The 20,790-nt window shown below is 41.6% G+C and overlaps 2 protein-coding genes and 1 pseudogene across 3 annotated transcripts; 2 read left to right on the top strand and 1 right to left on the bottom strand.

The window, feature by feature from the left end:
• Nucleotides 1-658: 658 nt before the first annotated feature.
• Nucleotides 659-3,330, top strand: LOC101299999 (transmembrane 9 superfamily member 4-like). The gene is made up of 7 exons (XM_004288896.1): nt 659-751; nt 912-1,073; nt 1,171-1,280; nt 1,481-1,643; nt 1,724-1,836; nt 1,949-2,093; nt 2,179-3,330. Exons 1-7 carry the CDS (start codon nt 659-661, stop codon nt 3,328-3,330), a joined length of 1,938 nt encoding a protein of 645 aa, XP_004288944.1.
• A 2,384-nt stretch (nt 3,331-5,714) lies between these two features.
• On the top strand, nt 5,715-9,061 carry LOC101299712 (receptor-like protein kinase HSL1-like). The gene is made up of 2 exons (XM_004288895.1): nt 5,715-8,340; nt 8,439-9,061. The coding sequence occupies exons 1-2, from the start codon at nt 5,715-5,717 to the stop codon at nt 8,780-8,782; spliced, it is 2,970 nt and encodes a 989-aa protein (XP_004288943.1). The 3' UTR covers nt 8,783-9,061.
• Nucleotides 9,062-13,674: 4,613 nt separating this feature from the next.
• Nucleotides 13,675-14,734, bottom strand: LOC101299424 (annotated as a pseudogene). The gene has a single exon (XR_183832.1). The product of XR_183832.1 is annotated as a mitochondrial rRNA methyltransferase-like (transcript).
• Nucleotides 14,735-20,790: the final 6,056 nt, after the last annotated feature.

Raw genomic sequence — 20,790 nt, 5'->3', positions numbered from 1 at the left:
ACTACTACTACTACTACTACTACTACTACTACTACTCTCTCTCTCTCTCTCTCTCTCTCTCTCTCTCTCTCTCTCTCTCTCTCTCTCTCTCTCTCTCTCTCTCTCTCACTAGATATGTCCGCCGTCGTCGGAATCCTAAGGTTTACCGTCCAAGAGTACAACAGCGATGGCGGGAAAATTATCTGGGTTAAAAAGATTATATGGTAAAAAAGAAAAAAGAATTATAATAATGATTTATGTGGGCTAGGCGGACAATGCTGTGGCTAGGCGGTGGCCACGTGGGTAGGGCTAGCGGGCATGGGGCCCACCATGTACACTGAAAATCATATAGTGGAAAAATGGAAAAAGAACAGTAAAAATAGTTTCTGTGGGCTAGGCGGACAATGGGTATGTCTAGGCGGTTCGAGGTGGGCTGGGCTTAGAGAACGAGGGGGCCCACCATTACAAAAAAAGAAAGTCAACAAGGGGGCTGAACTGTGTTTAGGTGAGAACTGTGTTTTGGATAATCATTATTTTTGTTTTCCCATGTTCCTGTCACATTAGCACACATGGGCACGTCTGCAACGAAGTCAACAAGGATGCAGATTTATAGTATACTACACAGACTATCAGATCGAGTGTGATTCATTCAGGCTTGTTCTTCTCAAGTTAAAAAAGAATGGGCAGCCTCTTCTTCTTCTTTGTCCTTCTACTTTCACTGTTTCCTTGGTCTCACTCTTTCTATGGCGATGTACCTAAGGATTTTAAGAAGGTAACCGCATGATGGTTCTGGTTCTTTCCTTAGTTTCAAAAGCTTAACCCTTCTGTGTTTCTGAGAATTAGAGGAAATCATCAGTGTACTACTCATGTTTTTGTACACAACTGCAGTTTTGTTATCATATGAGTTATGGAATTGGTGTATGTTATTGCAGGGAGATACTATGGAAGTGAAGGTTAATAAGCTATCATCCACGACACCGCTTCCCTATGACTACTATTCCCTTAGTTACTGCAAGCCCCCAGTAATCATCAACAGTGCTTTAAGCCTTGGAGAAGTTCTTCGAGGTGACCTCATCAAGAATTCAGTCTATACTGTGGGTGTGCACTTCCTAACCAGATGCATGGTTTCTAAGCTTGTGACATGTTTTTAAGTGTTAACCGTGTCGATAACTGTTCTGTTATGTGCATCAGCTTAAGATGAGAGAGACAGAATACTGCAAAGTTGCATGCCGTGTGAAACTAGAAGCTACTTCTGCCAAAAAGTTCAAGGAGAAAATTGATGATGGATATGGAGTTAATATGTGAGTGTTTCGAGAATGTTTATCATAATATGTGAGTATCAGTGTATTGTTTCTCTCATCTTCTGGTTTGTGTATATACATATAGACGTATAGTCATATACATATATACATATATTTGCATTGCAAAGTGTTGCTGATATTTTTCAAAAGCATTAACTGATTATAATTTGCCCTTTTTTTTTTATGTCATGGTTTTGCAGGATTCTTGATGATCTTCCTGCTGCAGTTACATTCGACGTGAGTGAGTGGCATGGGAATAAAACAAAGATAGCAGTAAATGCACTCCCAGTTGGCTGGAAGGAATATGGCTATGCTACTGAAGTGCCAGTTGGCTGGAAGGACTATGGCTATGCTACTGAAGTGGTCTTGTTCATCTTCTCATGTTATTTGATTTTGAAGAAATGTTTTGTTACTTCTTGTTAACGTTTAAATCACTGGCACAGGGTAACGAGGAAAGACATTTCATTTACAACCACCTGAGATTCACCGTCACGTACCATGAGGATCCAGTGACTAAGTTTTCCCGCATTGTTGGTTTTGAGATTACACCATACAGGTTCAGAATCTAGTTAAAACTTCAATCTAAAAATCTTCATTTTTTTGTCATTAGTGTTCTTATACTGTTCTAGTAGTAGCTATAAATTCTTTGTTCGTTCTATTGTAAACAGTGTTAATCATGAGTACAAGAAGTGGGAAAATGAGAAAACTGAGTTGTTCACCTGCACAAGCAATTCTGACCTTTTAATCAGTGGCTTACCACAAGAGGTTGATACTGATAAAGAAGTTGTCTTCTCATATGACGTATTGTTTGAGGTAGCCTAATATCTCAGCCTGTAGTCTTGTTCATATTCTCTTCAATGCTGTTCAGTTTCTTATTTGCATACATCCATCTGTTCAGTCCAGTGATGTAGAGTGGGAATCGCGATGGGACTCGTACCTCTCCAGTGGTAATCAAATCCAATTGTTATCTTTGATCAACTCATTGTGGACTCTGCTTCTTCTTTCTGGAGTAGTAGCCATGGTTGTGGTGAGAAATCTTTACAAGGATATCAACATCTACAATCAGTTGGAGACACAAGATGAGGCTCAGGAACTACTAGGATGGAAAGTAGTCCATGGTGATGTTTTCAGGACACCCCACAATGCTACTTTATTGTGTGTTTGTGTTGGCAATGGTGTCCAACTCTTTGGGATGATGCTCACCGCAATCATCTTTGGTTTGCTTGGTTTCCTTTCACCTTCAAACAGAGGTGGGTTGATTACAGCAATGGTTCTTTTGTGGATGTTCATGGGCTTATTTGGGGGATACTACTCGGCGCGCTTGTTCAAGATGTTTAAAGGCACGCATTGGAAGAAGATTGCATTCAAGACAGCCTTTATGTTGCCTGCTACATTTTTCGGAATACTTTTCATGTTAAATGTCTTAATGTGGGGGGAGAAATCATCAGGTGCAATGCCATCTGGGACAATGTTTTCTCTGCTGCTCTTGTGGTTTGGGATATCGGCGCCATTGGTTTTCTTAGGCAGCTACTTGGGGTTCAAAAGACCACCAATTGATGATCCTGTTAAAACTAATGAAATCCCAAGACAGATTCCTGAACGACCTTGGCACAAAATAAAGCAGCTCTTGTCTGTGCTCTTCGCAGCCATTCTACCACTTAATGTAGTGCTCAATGAGTTCCTCTCTATCTGGAATTCTATATGGCCAGACCAATACTCTTTTGGCTTCCTCTTCATGACATTTGTTATACTTCTAGTCACTTGTTCCGAGATGGCAATTCTACTGTGCTACTTCCAACTTCGCAGCGAAGATTACAATTGGTGGTGGAGAGCATACTTGACCATTGGCTCCTCTGGTCTGTACATGTTTGCATACTCCACATTCTATTTCTTCACCCCTCTGGAGATTGAGAAGTTTGTTCCTGTCATCATCTATTTCGGGTACATGTTAATGGGATCCTTTGCATTCTTTGTCCTGACGGGGACAATAGGCTTCTGCGCCTGCTTCTGGTTTGTTAGGAAGATCTATTCTTCTGTGAAATTTGACTAACTCATGCATTTCCATTGATGTGTATGTAGTTCAGCAATAAGGCTTCACCAACGAGATTTAGTGGAGTTGGCATTATCAGAAACTAATGTAGGACTCCGGAAAAGGGAAATGAATTCTGCCTTTTGTTGCAGCTGTTACATTGTGTGAAAGCTATTCCCATCCTCGTTGGGAAACTCAATCGTATAGGAGCTATGTAGGTCTAGTTTGTACTGTCATTGGAGTGATATCTATGCATTGGCTCTTCACCATGTTGTGGTTTGCTTTCACTGTTAGCAATGGGGAGAGCATTTAGAGTAGGTGAGACCGTGAGACTTCGGTTTTCACCCATTTACAGTAGTTGACAGTTGCATTTTCACCCTTTTCCTGAAAAATTAGCAGATCCATTTTAGGCAGTGCGAGACTTAACTTGGACTACCCATTGTTCTTTCTTAGGGATGAAAAGGCTCGTACAAGCGAAGCACTAGCATAGCAGCCAAGAAAGGCCTGACTGATTTTCCCTACACTTCTCGTAACCATAGTTCTTCTATTGTTAGAGTCGGTTAATTCATCGCAAGTAAATTAGATAAAAGTAAGTTATTTACTATATATCTATTTGTTGATCACTGTTCATTTACAGTGATTTACTGTTTATATACAGTAAAAAACAGTTTTGGGCTCGGGCCATTTTTTTTTTTGGCTGAAAAAAAAAGAATAGATTAGGTTTCGCAGTTCACACATTATCTACAAAAGACCCTATAAAATTTGCTCTGTTCTATCTTTGATGAAAAAAGTAGATTAGGAAAAAAATGAAAGAAATAATCAAGGAGAAAAAACATAAAAGATATATTTTTACTATTATGATAAGTGATTTATTGTTAAATATTTTAAATTAAATTTATATAGATTTTGCACCTTAATACATTAAAAATGAGAAATAAGAAAGAAAAATTATGAACATAAATCTCGCGCGGGAAAGAGCGGGTCATAATGATGTTGACAAACCCCACTTTCTCCCTTTTTGAATTTTTGCGCGCGTGACTAGATTTCAACGAATCCAAACACCCATCATCAAAGCAAACAAAAAAAAAAGAATTAATTTAATATTTCAAGATCCACAAAATTATATTCCACCCTTCTTTCTTTCGTAATTTACAATCCATACCCCTCTCCCTTCCCCAATTACACCGTATATTTTTGACATCGACTTTTCTTCGTTTGACTGTCAGTGGGCTTCTAACTTCACCTGCTGTTCCACAGCTCCATTGTCACGGCGCTTTTTCAACGGTCACGTTCACTTACACCACTGTTTCCTCATCAAGATGATTGGAACACGAGACCCACAGCACCGGCGGGGACTGAGTTAGGCTGCGGGTGAGGGTGACGGTGCTCGGCTTCGTAGGTAACGATAAGCATGGTGGGGTCGTCCTGTGCGCGCTCCACGTGTTTCCTCGCTGGGCACCCTCGCACGCTACTAGTTGCCAAATGCCATGATCAGGGGAGGAGGCAGTACAGGCCTTGGGGCTCAAGCCCAACCAAGAATTTTGGGCCAAATTTTTATTTTGTGTTATATACCCAAGCTCAACCCATGTTTTTTTTTTTGTTTTTTTGATATACCCACCCTAATGGCCTAATCCCTAATCGGCTAATCCTTTTCAGTTCCCAGCATCTCTTCTCTTCTGAGTCTTCTCTCATTCTCCGATTTCTCTCTTCCTCTCACAGTCTCACTGTCAGTGTCTCACATCGACTCGCCGCCTCCACTAGTCCACTCCCTCCAGGCCCTCCAGTCCTCCACGACCACGGCTCCACCGTTTACCTCCGTTAAGCCCTCCGTCCGTGGCTCCGTGAGTCCTCTTTCTCACTTTAATAGATCTGCTTCTCCTAATCTCCTTAGTCTTTACTCAAGACTCAAGAGAAGCTGGAATTAGCTCATGTTGTGTTTGACTGGGTTTTTAGGCTGTATTGAATTGTTGTTAGTTGTTACTGTTATTATAATTGTTTGGAATTTGATGTGTATGAATACAATTTGTTGAAATTTAGAGTGTTGAATCGAGTTAGGGACTTTGGGTTACGATTTCTAAGTTTTCTGTTGATTGATGTTGGAGGCTAAGCATCATAGATGCAGGGAATTATGATTTAAGGTTGTGTGAATTAAAACTTAATTTTCACACGCATAATTGTAATGTGATGTTATTTATTCGTTTCATGCTTATTTTTTTTCTTGGTTAGGAAGTTCAAGCCCAACTGGGGTTGAAATCCTGGATCCACCACTGGCTTTCACACCTCTCAAAATGATTTGATCATAAGTTCCTAACTGTATATCTTGTTTTGTTCTAAATCATCCATCCTCAAAAGTTCAGAAACACCTCTGAAACCTGAGGTCTGAGGTTTCAGACCTCCATATCCAAATGACTATACCAAACCCTTCTCTCTACACCCTTCTCTTCTTCATCTTCCTCATTCATGCCAACTCTCAGTCCCTTCAAGACAAGGAACTAGTAGTCCTGCTTAAGTTAAAGTCATATTGGCTATCTCCACCGGCCCTCAGCCATTGGACTTCATCATCAAACTCTAGCTCCCACTGTAGCTGGCCAGAGATCACCTGCACCGAGAACTCCGTTACCAGATTAGTTCTCTACAACGTAAACCTCACCCTTCAAGTTCCATCCTTCATTTGTGACCTCAACAACCTCACACACCTTGACCTTGGTGATAACTACCTCCCGGGAGATTTTCCCTTGTCTCTCTACAACTGCTCCAAGTTAGAGTACCTAGACCTCTCGCAGAACTACTTTGTGGGAACTATTCCTGATGGCATCGACAGATTGCCTAAGCTTCAGACGCTCATCCTCGCCAGGAACAACTTCTCCGGTGACATTCCTGCCTCTATTGGGAACTTAAAGGAGCTGACAACTTTGCATATATACATGAACCAGCTCAACGGCTCTGTCCCTGCAGAAATAGGTAACCTCTCCAACCTTGAGTTCCTCTGGCTCTCTTGGCTTCCCAAAATGGCGCCATGGAAGCTTCCTTTTGAATTCACCAAGTTCAAAAAGATGAAGATATTGAGGATTCGTGAAGCGAATTTGATAGGAGAGATACCGGAGTCTGTTGGAGAAATGGAAGCACTTGAAGAATTGGATATGTCGACAAACAACTTGAGCGAGAAAATACCAAGGGGTGTGTTACTGTTGAAGCATTTGAGCATTATCTATCTCTTCAAGAACAGATTTTCAGGGGTGATTCCTCAAGTGGTTGAAGCATGCAACTTGACCATCATCAACATCTCAGAGAACAATCTCACAGGGCCAATACCACAAGGTTTCGGAAATCTTACTAAGTTGACAGACATGAGTTTGTTCTACAATGGTGGTATTTCAGGTGAGATTCCAGAGGGAATTGGCCTCCTGCCAAATCTTCTGATTTTCAAAATGTTCAACATGAACTTGTCAGGTACAATTCCTCCAGAGCTTGGTAAGCATTCGCCGCTTGAAGACTTCCAGGTTTCGGTGAATAGGCTTACCGGGAAGCTGCCAGACGGTTTGTGTAAAAATGGTAAGCTTGTGGGAGTTGTTGCTTATGAGAATAGTCTCACTGGGGGGCTACCAAGCTCTCTTGAAAATTGTGATAGTCTGATGACAGTCGCAGTTTATGATAACAAGTTATCTGGGGACATTCCTAATGGTATGTGGAATGCATTGAACTTGAGTTATGTGCTGATGAGCAACAATTCACTTACCGGTGAGCTTCCTGAGAAGATGTCACATAATCTTCTATGGGTGGATATAGCTGACAACAAGTTTTCAGGTCAGATTCCAAGAGGGGTGTCTTCCTGCAAGAAGCTGCAATCTTTTGATGCTGGTAACAACCTCTTGAATGGCACTATTCCTCAGGAATTAACTACTCTTCCGAGGTTGGCGAGTCTTCTCCTTCATCAGAATCGGCTTAGCGGGCCACTTCCATCAGATATTGTATCATGGGAGTCACTAAACATTCTTGATCTGAGCAGAAATCAACTCTCCGGACCAATTCCAGAGGAACTTGGTGTTTTGCCATCTCTTACTGAGTTGGACCTTTCAGAAAACCAATTTTCTGGCGAGATTCCAAATCAACTTGCCATTCTGAAACTCAACAATTTAAACCTGTCTTCAAATCTCCTCACTGGCGAGATACCAACTTCACTTGAAAACTCTGCGAATGAGAGAAGCTTCTTGAACAATACTGGTCTATGTGCAAGCACCAGTTGGTTGAATGTCAATATATGCTCTAGATCACCAACCTCCAGCAAGATTTCAAAGCTGTCTCTAGCTTTGATCTTAAGTCTATGCGCGGTGTTGTTCCTGTTGGTTCTGTTCTTAATAGTCTTCTGTGTTAGAGGATACAGGAGAAAGAAGGATGGATCAGACGCAAACTGGAAACTCACTTCATTTCAGAAGCTCAGTTTCACCTCTTCAGAAATCTTGTCAGGGTTGACAGAAGGCAATGTGATTGGAAAAGGTGGATCAGGGAAGGTTTATCGTGTACCTGTGAATAATACAGGTGATGTTGTAGCTGCAAAGAGGATTTGGATCAACAAGGAGATCATGGAGGATAGGCTTGAAAAAGAGTTTCTTGCAGAAGTCGAGATACTGAGCTCAATTCGACATGCCAATATAGTGAAGCTGATGTGCTGCATTTCCAGTGAGAGTTCGAAACTTCTTGTATATGAGTACTCAGACAATCGCAGCCTAGACCGATGGTTGCACAAGAAAAACAGGCCATCCCTATCCAACCTCTCAAGTTCAGTTCATCATGTTGTCCTGGACTGGCCTAAGAGGTTGCAGATTGCAGTGGGAGCTGCTAAGGGCCTCTGCTATATGCATCATGACTGTGTTCCACCCATTCTTCATCGAGACGTTAAATCAAGTAACATTCTGTTGGATTCTGATTTCAACGCGAAAATAGCAGATTTTGGTCTTGCCAAGATGTTAGTCAAGAAAGGAGACCTTGCCACAATGTCAGCTGTTGCTGGCTCCTTTGGCTACATGGCTCCAGGTAATAACCTATACACACAAATACTCAAGTTAGTTCCTGAGAAATGTGATTTTCTGTGACCAAGTTTAGTTAAACTGATCTTTTCAATTTGAATGCAGAATACGCACGTTCCTTAAGAGTGAATGAGAAGATTGACGTATACAGTTTCGGGGTCGTCCTGCTCGAGTTGACGACTGGTAGAGGACCCTTTGATGTGCACACTTCTCTTGCCGAATGGGCGTGGCAACATGCTCAAGAAGGCAAACCTATCGCCGATGCTCTGGACCAGGACGTCAAAGAACCTTGTTACATGGATGAAATGAATGCTGTCTTCAAACTCGGCATAATGTGCACTGAGACAAATCCTTCTAACAGGCCTTCGATGAGGGAGGTTCTGCATATCTTGGTTAAAACCTGTCCTGAGTTGACAAGAAATGTGATTTCCACACACTCAAGAAGTTAGGGATTTCTTCTCATAAAAACAAAAATTTATGATATTTGGTTGTGTATAATGAGAAATTTATTATAACTAGCAGGGCTGTTTTTTTCCTTGAGCAGCTAGTAGTGCTTTTATTGTAATTGGGATTAGTAGATGGGCATTGAGAGGGCCCAACCCAATGAAGTTTGAGAATTCCTGTCCTTGCTCCATGGTAGCTCAACTGCTCTCTCTCCCACACAAAGCTTAAGTTTGACATGTAATCTCATCTTAGCTCATTTGATATGAGGAGATTACTGAGATTAGAATGGCTGCGATGTTTTAGATGAAGAGATCATATTGTCGCGCGACTAGAAACTTCATTTCCAAGAAGTGTTGAAAAATACGTTTTATTCTCACTTCTCGTAATATATGTTGGTTGTGTAATCCTAATTTGGGATTGGGAAGCGTTGGACTACGTCAGCGTACTGTACGCTGAAGAAAGACATGACACGTGGCGTAATACTGTCCACAAAATTGGAATTCGAATGATATATAAGTAAATTTCAGATTTAACTCCGTTAACAGTAAAAATCACTTGTAAAAGAAAAATAATGAGGGTGTTTATGTCAACCCCAAACCATAAGTCCCATGAGATCAACTCTAATTCTTTCTGGCTTTTGCTTCCTTATCGTTTTCCCAATCATTGTCTCAATATCATCCTCTGTAATATGACTCTCTCCCATCACCAACACCTAATCGGTGAGAATACCGGCGACGACGATCAAGCAATCGGCTAGCGTGGGCTGTGCTGGAAAATGATACCGCACTCCAAATAGTAGCGAGCAGCTCCGATGTGCACCATCTAGACGGCGCAGCAAGCGAGGCCGAAGGTCTTGGTTCAAATGGAGCTGCGGCGACCTTGGAGATCACGATCGGGGACAACATGGTCTGCGGAGACGGATCAAAGAAGAGTGGGGAACCTCTCACTGGTTTTTGTTTTTTCACACCATCGATCGACATCATCTCATCCCAATCTTTAAAGAAGAGGATGATGGCGGTTGATCAAGCTGATGAGTAATGACCATGGTTTCTCTTTAAACATTAGGCCTATTACTCTTTAAACATTAAAGAGATCAATATGCTAGCTAGAATTACCTGACTTAAATGTTCTTAAATTTTCATCATAACGGGGTTGTTTCACTATTAACGAAAGTTAAATTGTAAACTATCTAGTTGCCCTTCGAATTCAAGATTCGTGGACATTATTATGCCACGTGGCTGACCCCACTTCAACATAGCGTAGTCCAGCACTTGCCTTTGGGATTGGGATACATATTTTATTTTGATCTAAAGATGCAGCACAAGAGTTTATCCTCTAGAATCGTTTTGTTTGAGCGTTTTTGTGTCTTGGGCTTGTTTGTGTTGTTTTGTTTCTTATATTGGTCGCTCATTATTTGAATCAATCGTTTTCAACTTTTTATATTAATTTGATTGAGTTTTATTTTACCGTACGAGAAACAAAACATAAAAGTTTTATTTTTCTCAATCAACTTTTTTTGGAAAGTAAATAAAGGCTCATGCCAGAGTAACTATTCTATGACGACAGCTGATTTGTGTGGAAAATTATACACATGACATGCATATAATTATCGTAAAGTTGTAAAACGTGTCAGGAAAGTAGTGATTAAGTCATTTAGTCTCATTGTGGTAACATGAGTTTGTAAATATTCTTAGTTACCACATGAGTTCACATGTGGTAAAATGTGTTCATAAAGTGATAAAACGAGCCTCTTAATTTATAATAAAACTTAATGCATGAGAAACAACATGATAACGAATTAAAAGAACCAACATGATAATTAATTGCCCATTTTTGGGCCTAATACACCTTGTATGCTTCATTGTACCCTATGCATGACATCTGGTCTTTGATCCTGGTTGTTATTAAGTTTGCCTTGGGATCATTTAGTTGCCCGTAGGAGAATAAGCTATTGGATTCTTGATTGTCATCCAAAAGTGCTTACATGAACTTGAATCTTTAACTCATAGGCTCATCCGCACATTCTAAGATTATTATTTATGAAAGTCATTCTAATGAAGATTTTTATAATAAAAACTAGTCGAAGACTTTTCTAATCTGAAAAATTTGTTGGATTGTTATTGGGCTGCCCCCCTAACCACGTGGTAGGAAAAACCACGTACAACAACGCTCAAGGTGCAAATAAGTAACAAAATTCAAAGAATATGTTGTCAAAACCAGAAGTTGGTCAATTCTTGTCGTTCATGGGATGAAAAAACCACATGCATCAAATCTGAATCTCAATTACTTCCAACAAAGTATGATACTTCCAATGTCATTTGTCACATATCAAACCAAAAATCTTCATAGTATCAATAAGTTCATCTCCCCTTTGTTATTGTGCGATTAGAAAGAGGAAAGTCATCCATTAAACAAAGTGGAAGCGACACTTGGGAAGAAGATGCTAAGCTGTTTCATTTTGTGTTATTGCATTCACATCAAACATCACCTTCCTATGTTAATGATTATCAAATCACTTTAGCCGTTTGGCCCTTTGATGTGCACACTTCTCTTGCCGAAGGGGCGTGGCGACATGCTCAAGAAGGCAAACCTATCGCCGATGCTCTGGACCAGGACGTCAAAGAACCTTGTTACATGGATGAAATGAATGCTGTCTTCAAACTCGGCATAATGTGCACTGAGAAAAATCCTTCTAACAGGCCTTCTATGAGGGAGGTTCTGCATATCTTGGTTAAAACCTGTCCTGCACCAGTTCGAAGGGAAAAGACCGAGTATGCCGCTGCTCCTCTCCTCAAGAATTCAAGGCGAGAGAGGGTTTTGGAAGATCAAGATGGTTTGGCAACGAATGTGTGATAATTCACAGAAGATGACACCAATAAAAGGGGATATAAGACGAGAGCCTCTCTCTCTCCCAAAACCCTAAACTATCATGTTCGGACCCACGAAATGATAGTTTATAGATGAACATTGTGGATATTCCATTTCTCTTTTGGGATCAAATTCAAACTGATATCATATCATGATTCACAATAGTTTAAGCACAAACTGATAGAGAAAACCGTGTTTCACTTGCAGAGGCGACTTTGGGAGCAAAATCTGAAGCAAAAGGTTATATCATGTTCATGAATATATGAAACGTTTGTAATCTAAAAGGAATGATATGTACCCCATTTAGCATATTAGTCAAACTCAGACGATTACTACTTCCTGGTAAATTCAAGTAAATGAACCATGCCAGGATAACTGCATAACATATAGCTGCATTCGGATATTTCTGTCTTGCGCAAATATCATCTCTTGTCGAGTTGTTGCGTAACATGTTATGTTGTTGGTATGTCGTTTTAAACCATGAGAACCTACACTAAATCTAGTGACGTAACGTAATGTGTGAAGCTTGAAGGAACAAAAACGAAACTACTTACAAAACTCTAGTAGCAGTTACTGCTTGAAGTTAAGTAAGTGGGTGAAACTGTGGATCATACAAGTTTCTTTTAGTGTTGGTCATTATCAGAAGAGAATGGAAAGGATTTATGCTAATTAGGTATTTGTGTCGACTAATTAGTGGGTTGTGTCCAGTGCTGGTTTAGCTATTAGCATATATGTAATGAAAAGGCATCTGGGATGGACCATATACATGCCAAACTGTGGGAGGCAATGGATTTTGGCAAATTAGAGAAAGTATATATCATACTAAAAATATTAACAAGTTCCTGCTCTCCAGTTTCACATTTTGTTGCCATCTTTGAAGGCGTTGGGCCATGTTAGCAAAAGACAGAAGCTCATTCTGGATAGATAGGTTTATAATTAGCAAAGGAACAATTCTTTCTTTTCTTAAGACACATGGGGTACAAATGCTAACCTACCAGTCTCTCTGATACAGACTTGTACCAAAAATTCCTTGGGGGCATAGATGATTGTTAGTTTTCTGGGATTTCCATGCATGGATCAGTGCTTGCAGATTAAAGAGGAGAAAATAACAGCTAGCTAGCTGCTATGTTTCTCTAATAACGCTTCGCGGAAGTGTCAAGTAATTTTCGCTACCATTAGAGCTACAATCCGGGGCTAATGAGGCGGAGCAAGTTTAGTACTTCTCTCCGGCTTGACGCTAGTGCAAGGTTTCTGAAACAATTCAAGCAAGTACAAAACTAAGTGAAACAGGCTGAAGGGATAACAATCCTGCTGGTGCATTCGAAAGATTCCAAACAGACCATTGTTCTTGTGGCCTAAAAGAGATTCTGGTGATCATGCATAGTCAATGTAATATGTCGTTAAATACCAAGATCAATGTTAATAACATAAAGTTTTTACAATGATAACAAGTAGTTGCAGGATTATAATAACAGTCTATAAAATTTTGTATCTTGATCAAGTTCATCAGACAGTTGATGAAACACATTGGCAGTTTTTCTCGCAAGTCTAGTTGAGTAGCAATTTAGAATTAAGCATACTTCGGATGGAAATTTCAAAATGAACTGAGATGACAGCATTCTGATGATCTCATTTAAGCATCTAACTTCGCTTCGATTGATGTTTGACTTGGGAGGGAGAAAGCAATCTAGAAGATAACTAATCTTTATGGACGTGAACGCATACGATGAGATTCTGAGGTTTCAGAAAATGTGATACAGAGCAGATAAGATGATGTACCAACAAAAAGATGAGTTACATTTTTTTTTTTGGAACAGTTAAGATGAGTTACATTAATGTATTAATCCAAGGATTCGAAAAGCATATAGCAGTATGATGTTATGAACTGAGATACTGACAATTTGATGATTTCGACTTTGGTTACCACCAAAAGTACAGTTGCTTATGGTACATGTTTTCAGACATGAGTTTCGAAGAATATCAAAACTGGATGCCTATTCCCACTTCTAGATAAAACTCTAAAAGATGCAAATATAAATGACCATTTCATACGGAGCAATGTAAAATGGGAATCATTCTATAAAGACACTAGCTTAATCTAGTCTAATAAATTTAATGGGGTGTAGAATCTTGATCCAGTCCGTTATTCTGCTGAGCAACCGCATGAACTTCACTCTTCTCATTGTTTCCCAGTAAGTGATGAAGAAGCACGCCAGCTGCAACACTTGACATTTAAGCTCTCCACAGCCAAAAATGACCTGAACTCTTCAGCAGAGCACCCATGATTCACTTCAACGGATTCACTATCATCAAATCCTCCGGCAGTTGCATCCACAGGAATGCTTCCAGGAATTCTAATCAATTGAGTGCAAGATCTTTCCACCAAAGGCCTCAACCCAGTGCCCTCACTACCCAGAACAAGAATGGTTGGTTCACTAGGTACTATCTCATTCAAGGGAATAGCTTTGCTAGAAACAGAACCGCCAAGAACACGCCAACCATTTTCAGCTGAGGATGTTAGAAACTGCATCATGTTCTTGCAATATCGCAACTCCATTAACTCAAGTGAGCCTGCACTCGCTTTACTCACAACACCACTCAGCGGAGCTGAATTCTTTGCACATAACACCACCCCTGCAGCTCCAAAATAGTAAGAGGACCTGATGATTGCCCCCAAATTTTGAGGATCTGTAACCTCATCCAAAGCTACCCTTATCTTCCTCGACTGAAATAGGGTCCAATTCCTTAATTTTAACCATCTCCAATGGGGAAGAATCTAGAAGCAGACCCTGATGGGGTCGATTATCAGCAGCCATATTAAGATCATGCTTGCGCAATTCCTTTATGGTCACCCCAAAATTTTCAGCCATCCTAAAGACTCTCTCAAATCCCTTCTTGTCCTTCTTCTTCCTATTATTATTGCTCAAATTCAAGCCTTCCTGAACATACAACGTATAAAATTCTCTTCTTCCAGCTGACAAAGCAGCCAAAACTGGATCGACACCATAAACACCTTGGCTAACCAGTCTAGGTACCGACTATTCACTTGCCTCTTGCCATGTCTTTCTGCCCCTTAGCCTATCCTTCATTCCATTTCTTCTTTCTGCACTCCCGATGAACGCGCCGCGCGTGGGCGGGTCCTTCGCCGTGTGGGGCGGCGTTTTCTCCACCTTCGACTGCACGATGGTGTACCTCCGCCAGAAAGAGGACCCCTGGAACCGGCGGGTTTCTCGCGATGTGGCAGGGGATGGGCGCGACGGCGAGGTCCGCCGCCATGGGAGGCGTGCTGTTGGCGCTGATCGAAGGCGCCGGGATCATGCTGACCACCGTGTTGGAGAAGAATCAAAATCAGGCGATTATGATGGAGGACCCTGCTGCTGGTATGACAGCTCTGCCTGTGCCGGAGGCGGAGGGAATCTCCTCCTCCTCGGTTGGTTCGTGGTTGGGAGGCAAAGAGGCTATTGTAGGTGTATCATATTTTCAATGATGTGGTTTTGAATTTTCACCGGGGAGAATGGAATGTTGGTTCTGGTTTGCTTTGGGAGTAAGAAAATCCTAAAGCTGCATTTAACTTCTGAGTTGTTTTGTTTAGTACAATTTTGCTATCATTCTCTGCAGTTCTGCATTTACTTGTCTGGCTCACTCTGTCTTGCTCTGTACATGAAAGATCAAAGCTTTGTGAAAGTTTAAGATGTTAGATGTTAAATGCTGGACCTTTGGTTTTATGGAGCTTATGTTGAATAATATATTATTTTGGTCTACTTCCTGCTGCAAATTACTTCAAAAAAACGCACGTGGTTTTTGCTCCCTGTCCCCAAAGCAGCAATACAATAAGATCAAGTCAACTAGTTGATCTATATCACAATTTTCATGCTTGCAAATGGAGCTAAGACAAAATTTAACAGCTAACTGATAGGCACAGATCTTCATACGTTGACTAGATTTTTCCAGGTGTTAAAAATTCCCAGATTAACTAGGAGATTGCTGTAGCAGCAAAATTTGACAATTCGTTACATGGGTCAATGCTAAAAGATAATGGAAGTTCAAGTTCCTCAAGGGCATGAAGCCAAACTTTCCAAAGATAGTGGCAGGTAAAGTAGGCAACAAGCCAACAACTCGATGGCAATTGGGCTGTGATTCTAGCAAATTGAAAGATGGATGGGTTGAATGGTTAGGTTTCTGGAAATGTAAGAAAGGGAAATGGTAGTGTAACTAACATGTTTCTCAAAATGAACAAAAGTCAAAAAACAAAAGTGAGTTAGATGCTTTCTTCTTGCAATTTTTGTAAAACATGTAACATGTTTTCCATGTTAAAATCAAGTAATTATTTGAGCTAGAAAGTTGTATTGTTATGTTCTTTTTTATACAGATGTGAAATTCTATTACCTTTGAGATATACTATATATTAAATAGGGGTACAATCCACACACTCATGCCCCATTTTTTATGAGGAAATATCTAAATTATCTACGTTTTAATCTCTTCAAGTTATCTAGGATAGGGACATTTTAGATATTTCCTTATAAAAAATGGGGTAAGGGTGTGTGGATTGTAAAAATGGGTGTGTAAATTTCAGTCCTCATTAAATAATTACATGAGAGTTAAAATGAAAATCAATAATCTTATATGAATGTCAGGGAACGCACTCATTAGTCATTACTAACTAAATGTTCTATGTGTGTTTTGGCTACGCGTCTCAGCAGGGGTAGAGTTGTAACTCCGGCAACGTCAAAAGTAAAAAACAAGGTTGCGGGGCGTGCCACTGCGCGGGCGCAGAATAAGTGCGATGTGCTGGACTTCTAATCAAACGAAAGGGTTTCTGGTGCCACCTTGCGGACGAGGGATTACGAGCAAATCTCTGTTCACATGTGAATCGATACTCACTGTTAGAGCGAGCAGAGCAATAATCAGGAATAAATGGCGAGTCCGAACGGGCTATGAGAACTAAGGCGAGGTGCGCTTAGAACTTAGGGTTTCGAGGATGCTCGAAGTTTTGTTTGTAGTTTTGTATGATTTAATTGTGTGTATTGAATAATCCTCAAGCTCCTTTATATAGCATCCCGCGACTAGCTGATAGAGATACAATCACAAACTCATTCGGATTCAACAATTAGAATACCACAGGGACACGCCTTGCTCGCAAACTGCATTATCCACGTGACACGTGTCCATAACAGACTCCGTTTAGGCTTCTATTACTGCCCCACTTCGCCAAACACTGTAGACTCTTACGTGAACTGAAACGAGGATCTCGCGAGGTATCACAGTCCTTGCCAAAACCTACCTCTCGCGCCCCCGAAGCTCGCCACCCTAAATGGGCTTCATACTTAAAAAGGGCCACAAGTATTGGCCCAAATGTTAGCTAAAACTTATTGCGAGTCTTGAACCAAATTACTAACCGGGCTCAGTTTACATCCAAATTAATATTTTACCGGACATTAATTGTTCATGTGAATATTAGTTAAATTCATAGTCCACACCCGTGAGCCCGAAATATTGGGTTTACAAGTGATGGCCAGCCAACGAAATCAGGCGAGCTGGGTAGCAGAGTTCACATGCGAAAATGACTTTGCATGGGATCAAGAAGTGGACTGACTTCGCGTAGAAGATTGAGTGAGGCGAGACGTAGAAGATTGAGCGAGGCGAGATGCCTTCGCACGGGAGACTTCACCAGGAAACAAGAAGAGAATTAGCATGCAAAAAGGAGACTAGATGAGGCGAGCTCCGCATGGTTGTTTGATTCGATAAGGAAGCAATTATATTTAATTGCGTAAAAGGCTATATGTGTGCGCCTCGCCAGGAGAAGAGTTTGCGTGTATTAAGGTTTCTATTCCTTAATCATATGTATGCAAGTGTATGTGCTCCTTATGTGTGGTGAAGAAAAATGCTTGCATGCGAAGAGCTACAGACTTCGCATAGAAGTAGAGTCCTAAACATGGAGGCGAGATGCATGCGAAGAGGTTGCATGCGAAACAGAATCACTACCTCGTGAAGTGGCTTGCACATAAAGAGGTTGCATGCGAGATAGTTGGCAGGTGAACTGAACAGAGACTTGCATGCGAAGGGGAAGACTTCGCCTAGAAGTCCTGGACGTGTATGACCATCCTATCTACATATATAGATAAGCAGAGAGGATGTGAAGCGGACGTCCGTATTCCGGCTTAAAGTGCAGACTTCGTCCGTTTTCCGCCGTCTCACGCCGGCGACGGCTTCTCTCCTTCCCAAACGACAGCACAGGCTTCCAGGATGGCTTCTCTCCTTCCAGGATTAGCCGGCGACAAGTTTTCCGGCCAACCTTGATCAATCATGGCATTTTCCATCCAGAGCTTCAATCCGGCCGGAAAACTTATCACCGGCCAGTCCTGGAAGGAGAGAAACCGTCCTGGAAGCCTGTGCTGTCGTCTGGGAAGGAGAGAAGTCATCGCCGGCGTGAAACGGTGGAGAACAGACGACGTCCGCACTTTAAGCCGGAGTGCGGACGTCCGCTTCACATCCTCTCTATATAGATAAGTTTATATCTACATATATCAATTACAATTAGTGCATGGAGGGACGTAATCAAATGAGGATGCAATCATCCTAAGCTATATGTGATCTATGCATACGTCCATGACAATAAGGTATCCTAAACCAACTCTACTACCTTCAAGAAGAGCAACGGCAAAGAGTTGATAAGGACTGCCTACGATCCAATATTATCGTTAAAGACTTCTATAAGTCTTTGACATGTTTTGGGCCAATACATGTGGCCCTAAAATACCTTTATATAAGGGAGTTCAAGGATCAACACTTAACAACGCAACAATTACAAAATTACTTTCAACACAGTTGAACCTCAAGACGCTCCCCGGAGCTTTGCTTTTGTTTCCCTGTATGCTCCCCGGAGCTTTGTCTTTTTTCCTTCCTTCCCAGTTGAAGCTCTGCTCGATCTTACGTCGAGTATCGATATTGTGACGCTCAGGCGGACTACTGTAAGTCATTGCTCAGTACGCAAGGCAAATCTAAAGAACCCTGCGATGGAGTTGGTGCTCTCTCCATCCTCAGTCGCTTGATTAGAAGCAAAAGGCTAAGCGCACCCCGCTACTACAGCCATTACATTCCGCGTCCGCGCGGTGGCACGCCCGCAACAACTAAAAGAGACTTTGCACGCCCAGACTTACTGGTGTGGCCAAAACAGCGTGTAACTAGTGTCTGTATTGTTTTGTGTGTTAGTGTCAAGCAATAATCAAGACTAAATAAGAACATATGTGTTATAATTAATTGGCATATTATCATGCCTAGTAGCGTCATACTATCACGTGATCCTCTCGTAGCATTGAAAAATTTCTCCTAATCTCATGTCACATTACTTACCAAATAATTGCAAACCTTGACCTTCTAAATCCAGTCCGTTCTAATAAGGTGTGGGTATGTGGAGTGTGACTTCTAAGTGTTTAGACCTTATCAATGATTATAAATTCGTTTTGGGTGAAATGTCTAAACTCCTCCAAGTAAATTATCCATAACCTCGCCAACTTGCCGTGTTCTATGTCATTCAATTTAAGTTGTCCATGTATCAATGCATCATTCCACACGTGACGTAGAGTAATGATATGGATGCTTAGGCCGATTGAGTTATTATAAGTTATTTTGGTTATGATATTTAAATTTCTTCGTTAGTAAGAAAGCAAAATTTGTTATTTTGGGCATGTATCCTCTTAAATGACTCGTTATAACTCTGATATGTCACTTCTAACTATAGAATAAACTTACGAGAATCAATTTCGTATATATGACATGTAATTTGTTTTGATTGTCAATTCAAACTTCGCAATTATCATGAATGGATTCAGTCAATGAACATAGTCGTCCATCTTAAAAACACATTCGACTAATTATATAAAATATTAAAAAACATTCCGTTAATCATAAATATTTAACGAATCTGATAACACAAAAACACATTAGATTTTCGGAAAGATTATTTTCAGAGAAAATGCATTTTCATCCCTACTATATATATGGTCAATTGGGTCACAATTAGCCATCACAATTCACAAACATTGCCTACTCTAAAACTTGCAGAGGAAGAAGAGTGGAAAACGATAACCACCTCCCCGAGACTCTAGAACTTTTCCAATTTAACTCAAATTCCCAAAAAGCCACTTCACGGGGTCTGTTTTCCACACCCAGATGTGACAAACCTGTCTTTTCCTACCAGTCCATCCCCCTTGGCCGCCATCTCAAAATCCTCGCGCCCTTTTCCTTCCCTCCGCTACCCGCCACGTCACCACGTCCGCCACTTCGCGACACGCTCTAAACAAAACCCCACACCGTCTGATCAAACCCCTACGGCCCAGATATATCAAAGCGTAGGATCCAAATCACGTGGGACCCAAAGAGGTGGGACGTCCTTGTCAGGTATAAATACAAAAGCGAGAGCCATACCGCACCTCACTCTCTCTCTTTTCTCGCTCAGCTTTTTTTTCGTACACTCTCTCTGAAGAGAAAATGGAGGACATGCGGAAGAGGCCCGGTGGTGACGTCACTCCAGACGACGCGTCGTCCTCATCCTCGTCTCCCTCCGCGAAGAGGCGGCGAGATCAGGCCGCCGAAGAATCCGCCGACATTTCCATTCCTCCGGTGTCAAACGACGTCGTCCTGCACAGCGGCGATTTCGCTCCTGTAGTCAACGCCGTCGTTTCGGTTCCTCCGGTAGCAAACGACGTCGTTACCGACAGCGGCGACGTTTCCGTTTCTCCAGCAGTCGTTGCGGCCGGCGTCGACGTCATTTCGGTTCCTCCGGTAGTGAACGACGTCATGGACGGCGGCGACGTTTCGGTTCCTCCGCCAGCGAACGACGTCGGTGCAGTCATCGTCGACGTTTGGGCTTTTCCGCCAGTGAACGACGTCGTTGCGAAAAGCGGCGGCGGCATTTCAATTCCTCCGGCAGTGAACGGCGTCGTTTCGGTCCCTCCGGTGTTCAACGACAATGACGTCATCGGAGACGTTTCGGTTCCTCCGGCAGTGAACGACGTCGTTGCAGTCATGGTCGACGTTTGGGATCCTCCGCCAGCGAACGACGTCGTTATGGCCAGCGACGACGACGAGACGCTGAGCGAGCTGACGCGCCTACTGGACTTGAACAACGCCGACGTCGCTGCTC

Source organism: Fragaria vesca, linkage group LG1 (assembly GCF_000184155.1).
Source record: "Fragaria vesca subsp. vesca linkage group LG1, FraVesHawaii_1.0, whole genome shotgun sequence".
Taxonomy (NCBI): Eukaryota; Viridiplantae; Streptophyta; class Magnoliopsida; order Rosales; family Rosaceae; genus Fragaria; species Fragaria vesca.
The sequence above is the reverse complement of the archived record's forward strand: the minus strand, read 5'-3'. Positions and strand labels throughout refer to the sequence as shown.